This window comes from Alexandromys fortis, unplaced genomic scaffold (assembly GCF_014885135.2).
Source record: "Alexandromys fortis isolate MF-2015 unplaced genomic scaffold, M_Fortis_MF-2015_v1.1 scaffold_14, whole genome shotgun sequence".
Lineage (NCBI taxonomy): Eukaryota > Metazoa > Chordata > Mammalia > Rodentia > Cricetidae > Alexandromys > Alexandromys fortis.
This window is the reverse complement of record NW_026067910.1, coordinates 11,294,612-11,307,172: the sequence shown is the minus strand read 5'-3', so window position 1 is coordinate 11,307,172 and position 12,561 is coordinate 11,294,612. Positions and strand designations below refer to the sequence as shown.

General features: G+C 33.2%; 1 protein-coding gene across 1 annotated transcript in view; it reads left to right on the top strand.

Annotated features, from left to right (window-relative positions):
• Nucleotides 1-12,561, top strand: part of Trdn (triadin) — a 285,314-nt gene that overhangs the window by 187,927 nt on the left and 84,826 nt on the right. Inside the window, exons 20-21 of the mRNA XM_050137969.1 lie at nucleotides 1,503-1,529; nucleotides 6,492-6,539. Coding sequence (XP_049993926.1) covers nucleotides 1,503-1,529; nucleotides 6,492-6,539 — 75 coding nt within the window. The remainder of the gene's footprint in view (nucleotides 1-1,502; nucleotides 1,530-6,491; nucleotides 6,540-12,561) is intronic.

The following is a 12,561-nucleotide window of genomic DNA, read 5'->3' as shown; positions in this document are numbered from 1 at the left end:
TATACACAAGATCTGACATGAGCAATTTTGACGGATCAGTATTATTCCTATGTATTATAGCTAACTACAATAGTCTGTCTGCGGTCACTGTATGCACATCTGAAGGTGTGGGTGCAATGCACCAACTTACTAATACTCAAGCATTTTCATTTGGTTTTGCTTTAATTTTAGAGACAAGGCCTTCCTATGTAATTCTTTCTGTCCTAAAACTCACTATGTATATAAGGCTGGCCTCAGACTCACAGAGATACTCCTGCCTCTGCCTCTCCAGTCCTGGGACTAAAGGTGAACAATACCATGCCTGGTTAATTAAACATTTTTTTTAAGAAAGTGGAAACTCCCATGAATTTACAAGGATTACTCTAGCTAAGACTCTTTTTTTTTTTGGTTTTTCGAGACAGGGTTTCTCTGTGGTTTTTTGGAGCCTGTCCTGGAACTAGCTCTTGTAGACCAGGCTGGTCTCGAACTCACAGAGATCTGCCTGCCTCTGCCTCCCGAGTGCTGGGATTAAAGGCGTGCACCACCACCGCCCGGCCTCTAGCTAAGACTCTTAACAATGCCTGAACTGACCCTCTCCTTTGATCAGATTGGTGACTATCCCAAGCATCATCAGAGAGCTTTCATTCAGTAACTGATGGAAACAGATGCAGAGATCCCCAGACAAATATTAGGTGGAGCTCAGGGAATCCTGCCGAAGTGAGGAAGCCAGAAGTGTCAAGGACATCACAAGAAAACCCACAGAAACAACTAACCTGGCTTCATTGGAGCTCACAGTCTGAACCAACAACCAGGGGACCTGCATGGGACCACCTAGCCCTCTACATATATGTGACAGTTGTGTAGCTTGTTCTGCTTGAAGAACTCCTAACAATAGTAGCAGGGGTTGTCCCCAATGCTTTGGCTGGCTCTTGGAAACCTATTCCTCATAGTGTATTGCCTTGCCTAGCCTTAATACAAGGGGTGGTACTTAGTCTTACTGCAACTTTATATGTCATGCTTTGTTGATGCCCTCGATACTTTCTGAACAGAAAGAGGAGTGAATTTAGGGAGAGGGCTCAGAGGAGGGAAGATGGAAGGAGAAGAGGAAGGAAAAATTGGTTAGGATGTAAAATAAATAAAATAAATTTTAAAAGAAAGAATTACTGGATAATTTTTAAAAAATAATTTATGTTCTTTGGGACAGTCTTATAGATTTGGGAACATATATTTGTCTAAACATGGAAGCAATCAGGTTGTTTGATAATTTTTGAAAGTAGAGTAAATACAGCACGAGCAAATACTGAAGGATGTATGAACTCACTTTCTACAGCTTCCCAAATCTTTGGACTTTGAAATTCATTTTAGAGGACCACAAAGAAAACTACAAAGCTACATTTTCTCCTCAGATCTATTTTTTTCAGTGTTATACTTGCTATCTCCCAAACAACTATATCTCAAAGTTATTTAAAATAAATAAAAAGCTACTAGTTAATGAAAACTGATTTTTTTTCTTCTCATTGCAGCTCCAAGTGAAAAACCTGGGAAAGCAAGTATGTGAATTACTCACCTGCATTTTTTTCTGTAGACCTTGTTAACACTTCTTTTTGTGTCCCTCTTGTCCATGTTTCTATATGATTAATTGTTATGGTGAAATAATGTGCAAGATAACTCATCTGGCTTTCTTTGTGTTTGTCCTAATGAAAATTTGTCAGTGAGCATCCGTTTGTGAGTTTCCTTAATTTAGACCATAATTCTGTATTCTGTCACATCTGTTTTTGTATCTCATAGAGCTAACAACAGTTCCATTTTCTTACACATTTCCTAATTAACTATCTAAAGATCCTATTAATACCTTTATCAAGCTTTTTAGCAATGTACTTTGTCTACCATGATAGTTGACATTTCAATGGAATGTAGCCTTCCTAAAATTTTATTAAGATTTCTTTTGTAGAGTTTCACTTTTCTTAATGTTTATATCCTCATATTCGGAAATTATTCTGAAAACGTATGACAGATGCATCAGTGGCAGATCTTGAAACATTCTTAAGGAGAAATGCTTGTTTGTTGCTTATTATATTTTAGTTTGTTGAAATAGTTATTTCAATACTGTTATTAATTGACATTAAGTGCAATATGAGGCATTTGCTTTTAGGAAAAATACTAACTTCCTTATGCTTTATCTATAAGATTAATAATAGAATATATGCTGCATATACTATAGAATGAATTTATATTTTTATTTTAAGTTGAAGGTGAATAAACATTGATCCTGGTACTGACATATAAAGAAGCCCTATATTTTATTTAATGTTTTATTTTTAAAACAGTATATTATTGACAGATATATCACAGAATAATTGAAATATTTGGTAGTTTGATGTCTTTTAAAAAATGGTCTACAAAGCTAGTTCCAGGACAGGCTCCAAAGCCACAGAGAAACCCTGTCTCGAAAAACCAAAAAAAAAAAAAAAAAAGAACATTGCAATTTCATTTGTTCGCAAAGACATTAAAAAGTTATAGATATTGAAAAAGAGTAGCTTAGGGTTAGAGAAATGATTCAACAGTGGAAAATACTTGGTGCACTTACAGAAGACTGGAGTTCTTCAGATCAGTTCCCAACACCCATATTGGTTCACAATTATCTATAACTCCAGTTCCAGATCATCCAATGTCCTCTCATAATATCAATGGGCATTCAAAATCACTAAAACACACACATATGCAATCTTAAAAAAATTAAAAAGTACTTTATTATGACCTATAATTCTGTTTATATTTTCATGTAAAACTGTAAGTTTAAAGCTGAATGTAAGGCTAACTGAAACTTTGTATTATAGATTGTTTAGTATGCTAAGCCATGGAAATGCATAATCAAGAAAATGTAGAAAGTGAAACTGATAATTTTGCATTGCTCATAGAAAACTTTAGATTGAAAATTACTTAGAAAATTAACATTTCTCATGAAGAAATGTAACATACAGATAAAAATATTCATCCACAAGAATAAAATCTAGAATTATGTCCATCTGTGCAGCACTGTTCAATCACATTCTGAAGAGCTAAGCATCTTTTGCAGAAAACTAGTAAACTAGCTTGCCAAATGATTTAAACCCAATATAAAATTTAAAAAGAGTTAGTACCCAACCACTTATGACATATGGGATTAAACTGAATATTAGTCTTTACTTTAAATTAATTTAAAATGATTCATAAGCCCTTGTTTCTTAAAATTATCTATTATAATTATGATTAGACATTTATCTTGAAATTGGCCTTTTAGGTATTGAAATCATAAAATAACAGATTTTACTAAGTTACTGTACACTATAAGGTTACTGTAGACTATAAGTTTAATGCTAAGGGGAAAGTTGCATAAATTTTGGATATTTTTGAAAAGTCTTTAACTTGACAATATAATGTATTGTGAAGTTTCTAGGTATTACCAGAGTGTCTGGTTTATTATTTTAAATCATAATAGTATGTAAGACAATTAGATATATAGGTAAATGTACATAAAGCAGATATGTATGTGATTCCATATCGTGACACTGAATTTAAAACCAAAGGTGAGATTAATAGAAGAAAAGTTCATGGAAAATTAATTTTCCTTAACCCTGGATTCATAGCTACAAATTAAATTGAGTTAATAGGAAAAACCCATCTACCCAGATCCTGAACATTAAGTAATATCACTGTAGGAGACACACTTATCAGTTTGAAGCAGAGGCTTTTGTGGGTCCTATGATCATTACAAAAGATAGAAACTGTCCAAGTTTCAATGACACGTACTATTAAGGGGATCTTAATGTCCCTGCAATGCTGTGAGGTGAAGGTGATGAAGAAAGAGTGTCTTGGGAAATACAGAAATGTCAGGCCTGTTGTAAGGTGGAGGCTGCTTGTTTGTCCCAGCTGCCCAGAACCAAAATAGCCACACAGAAACTGTATTAATTAAAACACTGCTTTGCCCATTAGCTTTTGTTGGCTAACTCTTACATCTTAATTTAACCTATTTCTATTAATCTGTATATCACCATGTGGCCTACCAGCAAAGTTTCAGCAGGTTTATCTCTGGTGATGGCAGCTTCATGGCACCTCTTTCAGACCCTACCCTTTTTCCTCCCAGCATTCAGTTCTGTCTTCCCCACCTACCGAAGTTCTGCCCTATCAACAGGCCAAGGCAGTTTCTTTATTCATTAACCAAAAAAAAAAAAAGAAAAACGCAGCACACAGATAGAAGGACCCACACACACCACAGAACTATATTTAGAGTTTCTGAAAGTTAATATAAATTATTTTGTACATCTGGATTCAAGCCAAAAATGCCTCCAAACACCCATTTCTTCCTCCACCCGCTTGAATGTATATACTACATTGAACATTGGATATTATAGTGCTGAGACTGACAATGATTGTTAACAGGTGGGATTTTAGAGAATTGATTATGTAACATATGCATTACCATTCATGGTAAATTTCAAAAGGACATTATGTTCCCACTACTTACTAAAATACATTTGGACATCATCCCTATTTTACTGTCAATGGTCACACCAAGCACCAGTGCTTTGAAGGTCTTTGTAAACATTGCTTTAGTTGATTCTTTTCATATTGAGTAATTCAAGGGCTTAGAACACCTAGTTTATATTATCCAAAACTATCCTCTGGTCAATTGTGCTATGAACAAAAAATTTACCTGACAAGACAGATTGAAAATTTATTTATATAAATTCATTTGAAATATCAACAATGGTCTATTTTTTACCCTCTGATTTTACCACTGAACATATTTTTGTATGTTCAGCCAACAAGCAGAGGTTGTTCTTTCAAACTTTACTCCTCTACTAATGTACTCTAGAATTATTTGAGAACAGACAGTATGCAGAATTAAAGATTAAGGGAATTTTGAATTTAGGCATTTATCATTGAACATGTGTTTGGAGGCATTTATACCAAGATATTGGATAAATTATTTTAATATCACTGGACTATTTCTTTAAAAAATAAGGTATATAGTCTTATTCTGATTTAGTAAATTAGTGGTTGTAGATTCTCTCTCAGTGACCATGATTTCATAGAATAGTTAGCTAGAGTTAAAATACCAGGCATGGTATTCCTTTTGTTGAGTGGATATTAAGACCAATTACAGAGCCATTGGTTACTGCCAAGGTATGTGTGATACTATTACACTTGTAAGAATGTCATGCCATGCTGATCATTGATGTGATTCATAGGTATTACATGTGGATGGGACTCTTGATTACTTCTCTTATTTGGAAGCTTGCATGTACTTTCTTTTACCATAGAAGCTAGACTTTATGGAGGGGACATTCAAGTCAGCTCTAGCTCAAGGGCTTCTGGATTGTGTTCTTGAAGTGCATATTGTCTTCAGAAATAGAGATCTACCTTCCACCTCTTGCATTAGCCAAGGCCAAGAGCTGTATCTTAGATAACTTTAACTAATAACTTAAAAGAGACTTTTCATGTCTGGTATTTAAGTTTGTGTTAGGTGGCCTTTGACTCTTAGAGGGAGTGCCAGCAGCAGAGATGAGAAAACTTAATTAAAACTACAAAAGTATATGGAGAAATATATAGGAGTGTTCTTCTAGGATGGGGACTTTTAAAACCCTATAAAAAAGTCTAAGCCATAAATTTTAAAATCAAATTATAAATATAAAATTTATAATAAATACTAATATTAAGATCTTTGTCATTAGATAATACAAGTGATAGTAATATACAAATGTTAATAACATCAAAGTATAAAAATATGATAATAATGAACAACCTCAAATAATGAAATGTTGATAAAATGAGATGGGGATCATTACAAAGATTTGTTATCTCATCTGATTTTCTTTCCCCCAGCCCAGAAAATTATAGAAAGTTGGTCAGCCTTTGATTTGAAATGGAAAACCATGTTCTAGGAATACATTTCATTTCATATCTTTGGTTTGGCCTTCTCATTTTCCTTACCAGATAATTCATATAACTTCAGTGGAGCAAAAGTTTTGCCTTTTAAATAGTTACTGTTTCTTGCAGCAACAACTTAGTTGAGCATTTATATCACCACTAATACTTAATAATACTTACACCACCAGATATTCAGGTCAAATATCCTTCACCACCTAGACAATTAAAGAGTGAACAAAGAAGGGCTTTACAAGTTCTTCCCTAACATTCATAAATCACCTAAACTGTGACTATATACACTTAATCTAATATCTCTTTTTGTGGAATAAGCTACTCTTTATTGGCACTACTTACGTAAGAATACAATTTTGATATCACAGAATTATACCTCGCTAAAGGAAGTTTACTTAGGGTTAATTTATCAAAAAGCAAAAAGCGATAAAAGTGTTTTGCAGTTCAGCTTTCTCTGCAGCTTGCTTTTCTCTCTCCTAGACAATATATGCATTTTACGTTTTGATTATCTGTGTTCTTGCCTGACTATATGTTATTATTCTGAAAACTCTGATATCCATTGCTTACTCTTTGTATAACTAAATTTGCAGAAGCTGAACGATCCAAAGAAGAGATTGCAGCTGCCTCAACCAAAAAGGGTATGCACAACAGAAAAATCCTGATATGACTATAATTGATCTTGAAGCTTTTAACTTAGTTTGTGTAGTGTGTTGAGAGGAACTTTGCCTGCCAATTCTGCTATTTCACTGATACAGAAACCAACTTTGCATGGTGCTTGTAACATCTACACTAACTAGGTTTTATGTTTAGTTCTCTAGTGTACTTAGATCTGATCCTCTAGAGATATAAATTAATGTTTGTAATTGTATTCAAAATACAGTTTTTGAAAATATTTATAAATATATTGCTTAAATCCAATATGATTTCAGTCAACTATAGGATATTTGGGTACACCATGCTACTTTAAAATAGCAGGTATTACATATATTAAAATTTGACTAAGAAGACTCACATAAAAATGTTCATTTTATATGAAAATAATATGGAATTAACAAATATATCCCATGAAATACTAACATAGGACATTTAGCTTTGAGAAACAAATTAGGAAGTTTGTTGAGAAATCAGTAATTCTAACAATGTCTTTAAAAGTATCTCATAGGAATATTTAATAAGACTTACCTTCTTTATACTTTCACACTTGCAAAAATCTACACATACACCCTTACATACATATTCTACTAAAATGATATTATGTGTACAAAAAGAGCACATACATAAAAATATAAAAACTAATAAAATATACATGATGCCTATTTGCATGTTTTTTAACATTATATGTAAACATAAATTAATGTTCCACACCCATGAATGTATTACTAATTGATATGCACAATATATACATGTTACTAATTGATATACATAATATATACATGCTACTAATTGATATACATAATATATACATAAATTGATATATACATATAATATATACACAAACATGCTTATATCATTTTATGTAAGAGATAATATTATGTTTAATTGATATAATTTTACTATAAGTGAGAGAATTCTAAATTAGCATAGCTTTATATGGTATCATATTCTGAAATTGACATGCCCAGATTAATGACTTTTTTATTGTCTAAATCCTTAGCTTTTTCATAATACCATGATATCATTCATTCTGAAACAACTGCATTTACATCACACAGTATTAATAGGCATGTCAAGAAGGAAGATGAAGGCAAGATGTATTCAGATCTGTAGCTAACAATGACACCAACACTGTGTCCAGAAAACAGCAGATGTTTTTCTTCTATAATATGATTGCAGATAATATTATCTTTGGGTAATTAGTGGTTGTAGAAAAGAATGTGATGATGATTTAAAAAAACAAATATTAAGCTACTGGTATCGGATTCTTACATGGATTGAAGTATTTTACCTTGAGTATTAGGGCATAAATACAAATACTGACAATTTACAATTCAACCTTGTAAAAGCCAGAGTAAATCATGATATGAAATCAAAACTGTATAATCAGTTATGGAACTCATCAGATTTCACAACTAATAATGTCATGATTTTATAGCATGGCCACTCTTTTTGTTGGAATGAGCTTGCTGGCTAAGTTTTTGGAGTCAAATGACAGAAAACAATCTATTTATAAATAAACATAAGATATTAAAGCCAACTTCTTTGGTAATTCATCTTCTGTCTCAATTTTTGTTTTAAGTATGTTGGTACATATTTAGTTTGGTAGAAAATGAAAAATCAACAGAATCACACATAGCTTTTAAAGCCATTACAAATAAACTTAGAGCTGGGCAGTGGTGGCATACACTTTAATCCCAGCATTCAGGAGGCAGAGACAGGCAGATCTCTGTGAGTTCTAGGCCAGCTTGGTCTACAAGACAGGCACCAATACAACAGAGAAACCTTGTCTCAAAAAAATAATTAAACAAACTCAGGAAGTGTCTTACATTATTAACAAAATTACAAAACAGCTTTAAAACTGATTTTTATCATTTGTTAATTACTATACACATTCCTTTTCTCTAAAATGTAGTACATTTATTATTCTCTCATGTATATGGCATCCACAGCATTTAACACCTTATAATGTCTCATAATTAAATAGTATAAGAAAATTTAATTAGTGGCTGTTATTTTTTTCCAAGTTAATTTTGAGTTTAGGACTGTATATGATAGAGTGAACACTGTTGATTTTTTTGATCATTGTAAAATTTTCAAAGTTATGAATAATTCAACTATAGTTCAGTAAGTGAGCTCTAATGTTCTAATTTATCACTTGCATGAATTATTTTGCTTTAATACTTAATTTAAGATACATAATATTAAATCCTCATTTGATACCATTTGTTTTGAAATTCACAATTTTCAGTTCCATTCAACATAATCCTATGTATACAATACTAGGAATAAATTAAAAGAAAAGATGGGGGTTAATTCTAGACCTAAGAAGGTAAGATATTGGGAAAGATGTACTCTATTTTTGCTACTTGAAGAAGTTTTCAGCAAAACTGTAGCTCTAGTCTGAAGTCTAACAGGGAGATAAATTCAGAAGTGACATGGTAGTTTAAATTTTATTCTTTCTTGGAAAACATCAAAAGATTTGTTCTGCAGTGACCTTAGAAGTAAGCCTTTAATAACAGATATCTTTCCAATGGGAGAAGGATTTATAAGAGCATCTTTGGTCTAAGCAATACAGGGAGACAAGGCAATAAGGCTTTTCAGGATGTATATGAGGATCAGTATATCTCAGGAGGAGTCCCAGGTCTCAAAGAGGCACGCCATTGTTGCTGTGGCTCATGCCGATGGTGAGTCACTTGCTAAAGCAATGAAACCTGTTAGTCCTTAAATAATTCAAGTCCACAGCAGGAACTTTCAGTTTATCTCTGCTATGTGTGTCTTGTGAGGAGTTTCTAATGTCAATTAGTCTTCAGTTTCTCTTCATAGTCTTTGAACTTTACTTATGAAGTCTTTGCATACTTTTACTGTATACACACTGCTTGTTGGTATCCCAGAGATTCTGCTATTAGCTGAAGCATCATATTCTTTCCTTGACTTATGATGTGTAGATCACAATACTGCCCTATATTCTAAATATTAGCATTGTATCTCCATTTTGGATTTTTCTATTCATTTCAGGCTTCTGTTCTCAAATGTTCAATTAAACAGCTTCGGATTCAACCCTCCTCTACTCAAACTGGCTCATTTCTCCTTTCTCACTTGCTTTCATTAAACACTGTATACCTTACTAGAAATCTGGAAACAATTTTGTGTTTTCTTATTTTTACTACTTGATTATTTAAACAATCTTAATGTTTGCAGCCTATAAAATTTCCTGTTTATGTTCATAACATACTGTCAACACATTTCAGTCTTCATTGTCTTCTATCTGACCTACTGTCATGATCAAATGACTTACCTTGAATGTTTATGTTTGTATTAAAACTCACTAAAGCCATAGTGAATCATCAAGCCACAGCACTGAACAAACCACTTTATTTAACTTCTCATTTCTCCAGCCATTCATAAGAGGAGGTCTAGCTTCATTAAAATGATTAAGAGAATTCCCATGACCTGTCTGCCATGACTTTTTCTAAATTCACCTTCAGACATGGACAACTTTATGTATACAATAACACTATATTGCACATAATTCTAAACATACCTATAAAAGTTAGCAGAAGATGGATATAATTAATAAATACTTTACATCATCTGATAACTGATAAAAAATTACTATTTTATGGAGCTGGAGAGATGGCTCAGAGGTTAAGAGCATTGCCTGCTCTTCCAAAGGTCCTGAGCTCAATTCCCAGCAACCACATGGTGGCTCACAACCATCTGTAAAGAGGTCTGGCGCCCTCTTCTGGCCTCCAGGCATGCACACAGAGTATTGTATACATAATAAATAAATAAATGTTTAAAAAATTACTATTTTTTCTACCATATGTCCCCAAAGATCTAATTAATATTACTTTTCTGTCTACAGATATTTATGCATTTTGTTAATTCAGTCATTCTCATTTTTAAATGGTACTTTTGGGCTGGTCACATTAAATACAGCAAAATAACATCTTATTATTCCAAGGCTAGGTTGTAGTATATAAGTGTGATATCAGGGACTTTTGAAACGGTATACTACATCTCACCTGTTAACCAAAATCCTATCATCCTCCATATTTAGATAATACTCATTGCCTATGATGCTAATGGAGATATTAAACTTCATGGATGATGATTAGCAATTAAGAAGAGATGAGGGATTTGGGTTTTTAAGGGATATTTAAAAGAACAATAATGAAAGCCTGGCGATGGTGGCACACGCCTTTAATCCCAGCACTCTGGAGGCAAGGCAGGTGGATCTCTGTGAGCTTGAGACCAGCCTGGTCTACAGAGCTAGTTCCAGGACAGGCTCCAAAGCCACAGAGAAACTCTGTCTCGAAAAACCAAACAACAACAACAACAAAAACAAACAAACAAACAAAAAAAACAAACAACAACAAAAAAGAACATTAGTGAAATCCAGCAAATACAGAATCTGACCAGCAGTGCCTCCATTTCTCAATCTCAACCATTTTTCTTCAAATTAGGCCATTTTCATTGTTGTTATTCTCTTACTTAAAAATCTAGTATTATTTATATTAAAATCCACTTCATTTTTGTTTGTTAAGCTATTGTATATTTCTTCTTTTTTAGTCTATCTTGACTGATTTCTAGGTATTCTTTCTGTATGAATTAATATATTAATACTTAATTGTAACTTTATTTAACCTATTTCTTATCTTAATTAATTATGTTTATATATCCTTAGATAACACTGGAAATTAAAGAACTCTTTTGTGTAAAAAGAATAATTTTATTTCAGGCAGATCAAAACAGAAGAAAAGAAGAAATTAAGAAAGGAATGTAGAAAGAAAAAAGAAAGAAAGAAAGAAAGAAAGAAAGAAAGAAAGAAAGAAAGAAAGAAAGAAAAAAAAAGAAGGAAGGAAGGGAAGGAGGGAGGGAGGAAGGAAGGAAGGAAGGAAGGAAGGAAGGAAGGAAGGAAGGAAGGAAGGAAAGGTGATGTCTACCTAATGTGGATTACAATTGCCATAAGTGATCAGATTTTGTTTTTGTTTCTGTGTTGTTGTGTCTCAGTACAACACTAGAATCACTACCTGCATTATCACTTAAAAATTAGATAAGGTGTCATCATTGAAACAGCAGTTATATGGCAAAGTGGGAATGTACACCTGAGAGCCTTATTCACTCTTCTGGGATACATAATCCTTGTACAAATTATACCACAAATCCAAACCATGGGTTCATTTTTTTTAACTGCAATTCAGTTGTGAGAATTTGTCACTGTAGGAATGCAATAGGCTCCTGTCCTAGATGGTTGTCAGTTCCTACACTCTTTGAATTGTCCTAATCTAACACTGATTTCAGTTTAACAGGAATAGAAAATAAAAGCACAATCCTAATTGGCATGCCCCTGGATGTCCTCCCTATTCAGAAGATGTTTCTAGAAATGGGATTTGTGAGACTTGGAAATTCTAATTTGCTTTGGAACTGAACGTTTTCCTTACTCAAGAGTTTCATTTGTGGGTTAGAATAATGATTCTTTAAAACCTACTTCTTTTTATTTCTAACAATTAAATATTCGAACTTTGGAGTGTGTGTGCGTGTGTGTGTTTTTTAAGGGGATACATAGAAGGACAAAATCCATCATATCCTCCTTTGTTTTTTTCTTGTTTTCTTCCTTTGTTCTTTACTGACCCCTCCTATCTTCCTCTCTCCACTACTCTTTCCCACCTTTCTCTTCTTCAGAAGTAGTCACCAATGAATATTTTTGTTTACCTGATGGCTTCTTTCAGATATTGTTTGACATGCTCACTACATCTGGCATTTGATTAAAATGAAAGCTGAATCTTTGGTTTCACTGAATTCCATTTAGATGCTTTGACAAGAACACTGCAGAATATTCAACACATTGCATGCTCTCTCATCGGGAAGCAGCATCTCTCTAGAGGCCCCCAGTGAAGAAACACTTCTGTTTCCAAAATGAGCAAAGCCAGCTGCAGACTCACTTATTCATTTTAAAGCTGCATTTTCTCCTCTGCAACTCTCCGTAGGATTGGTTGTAAT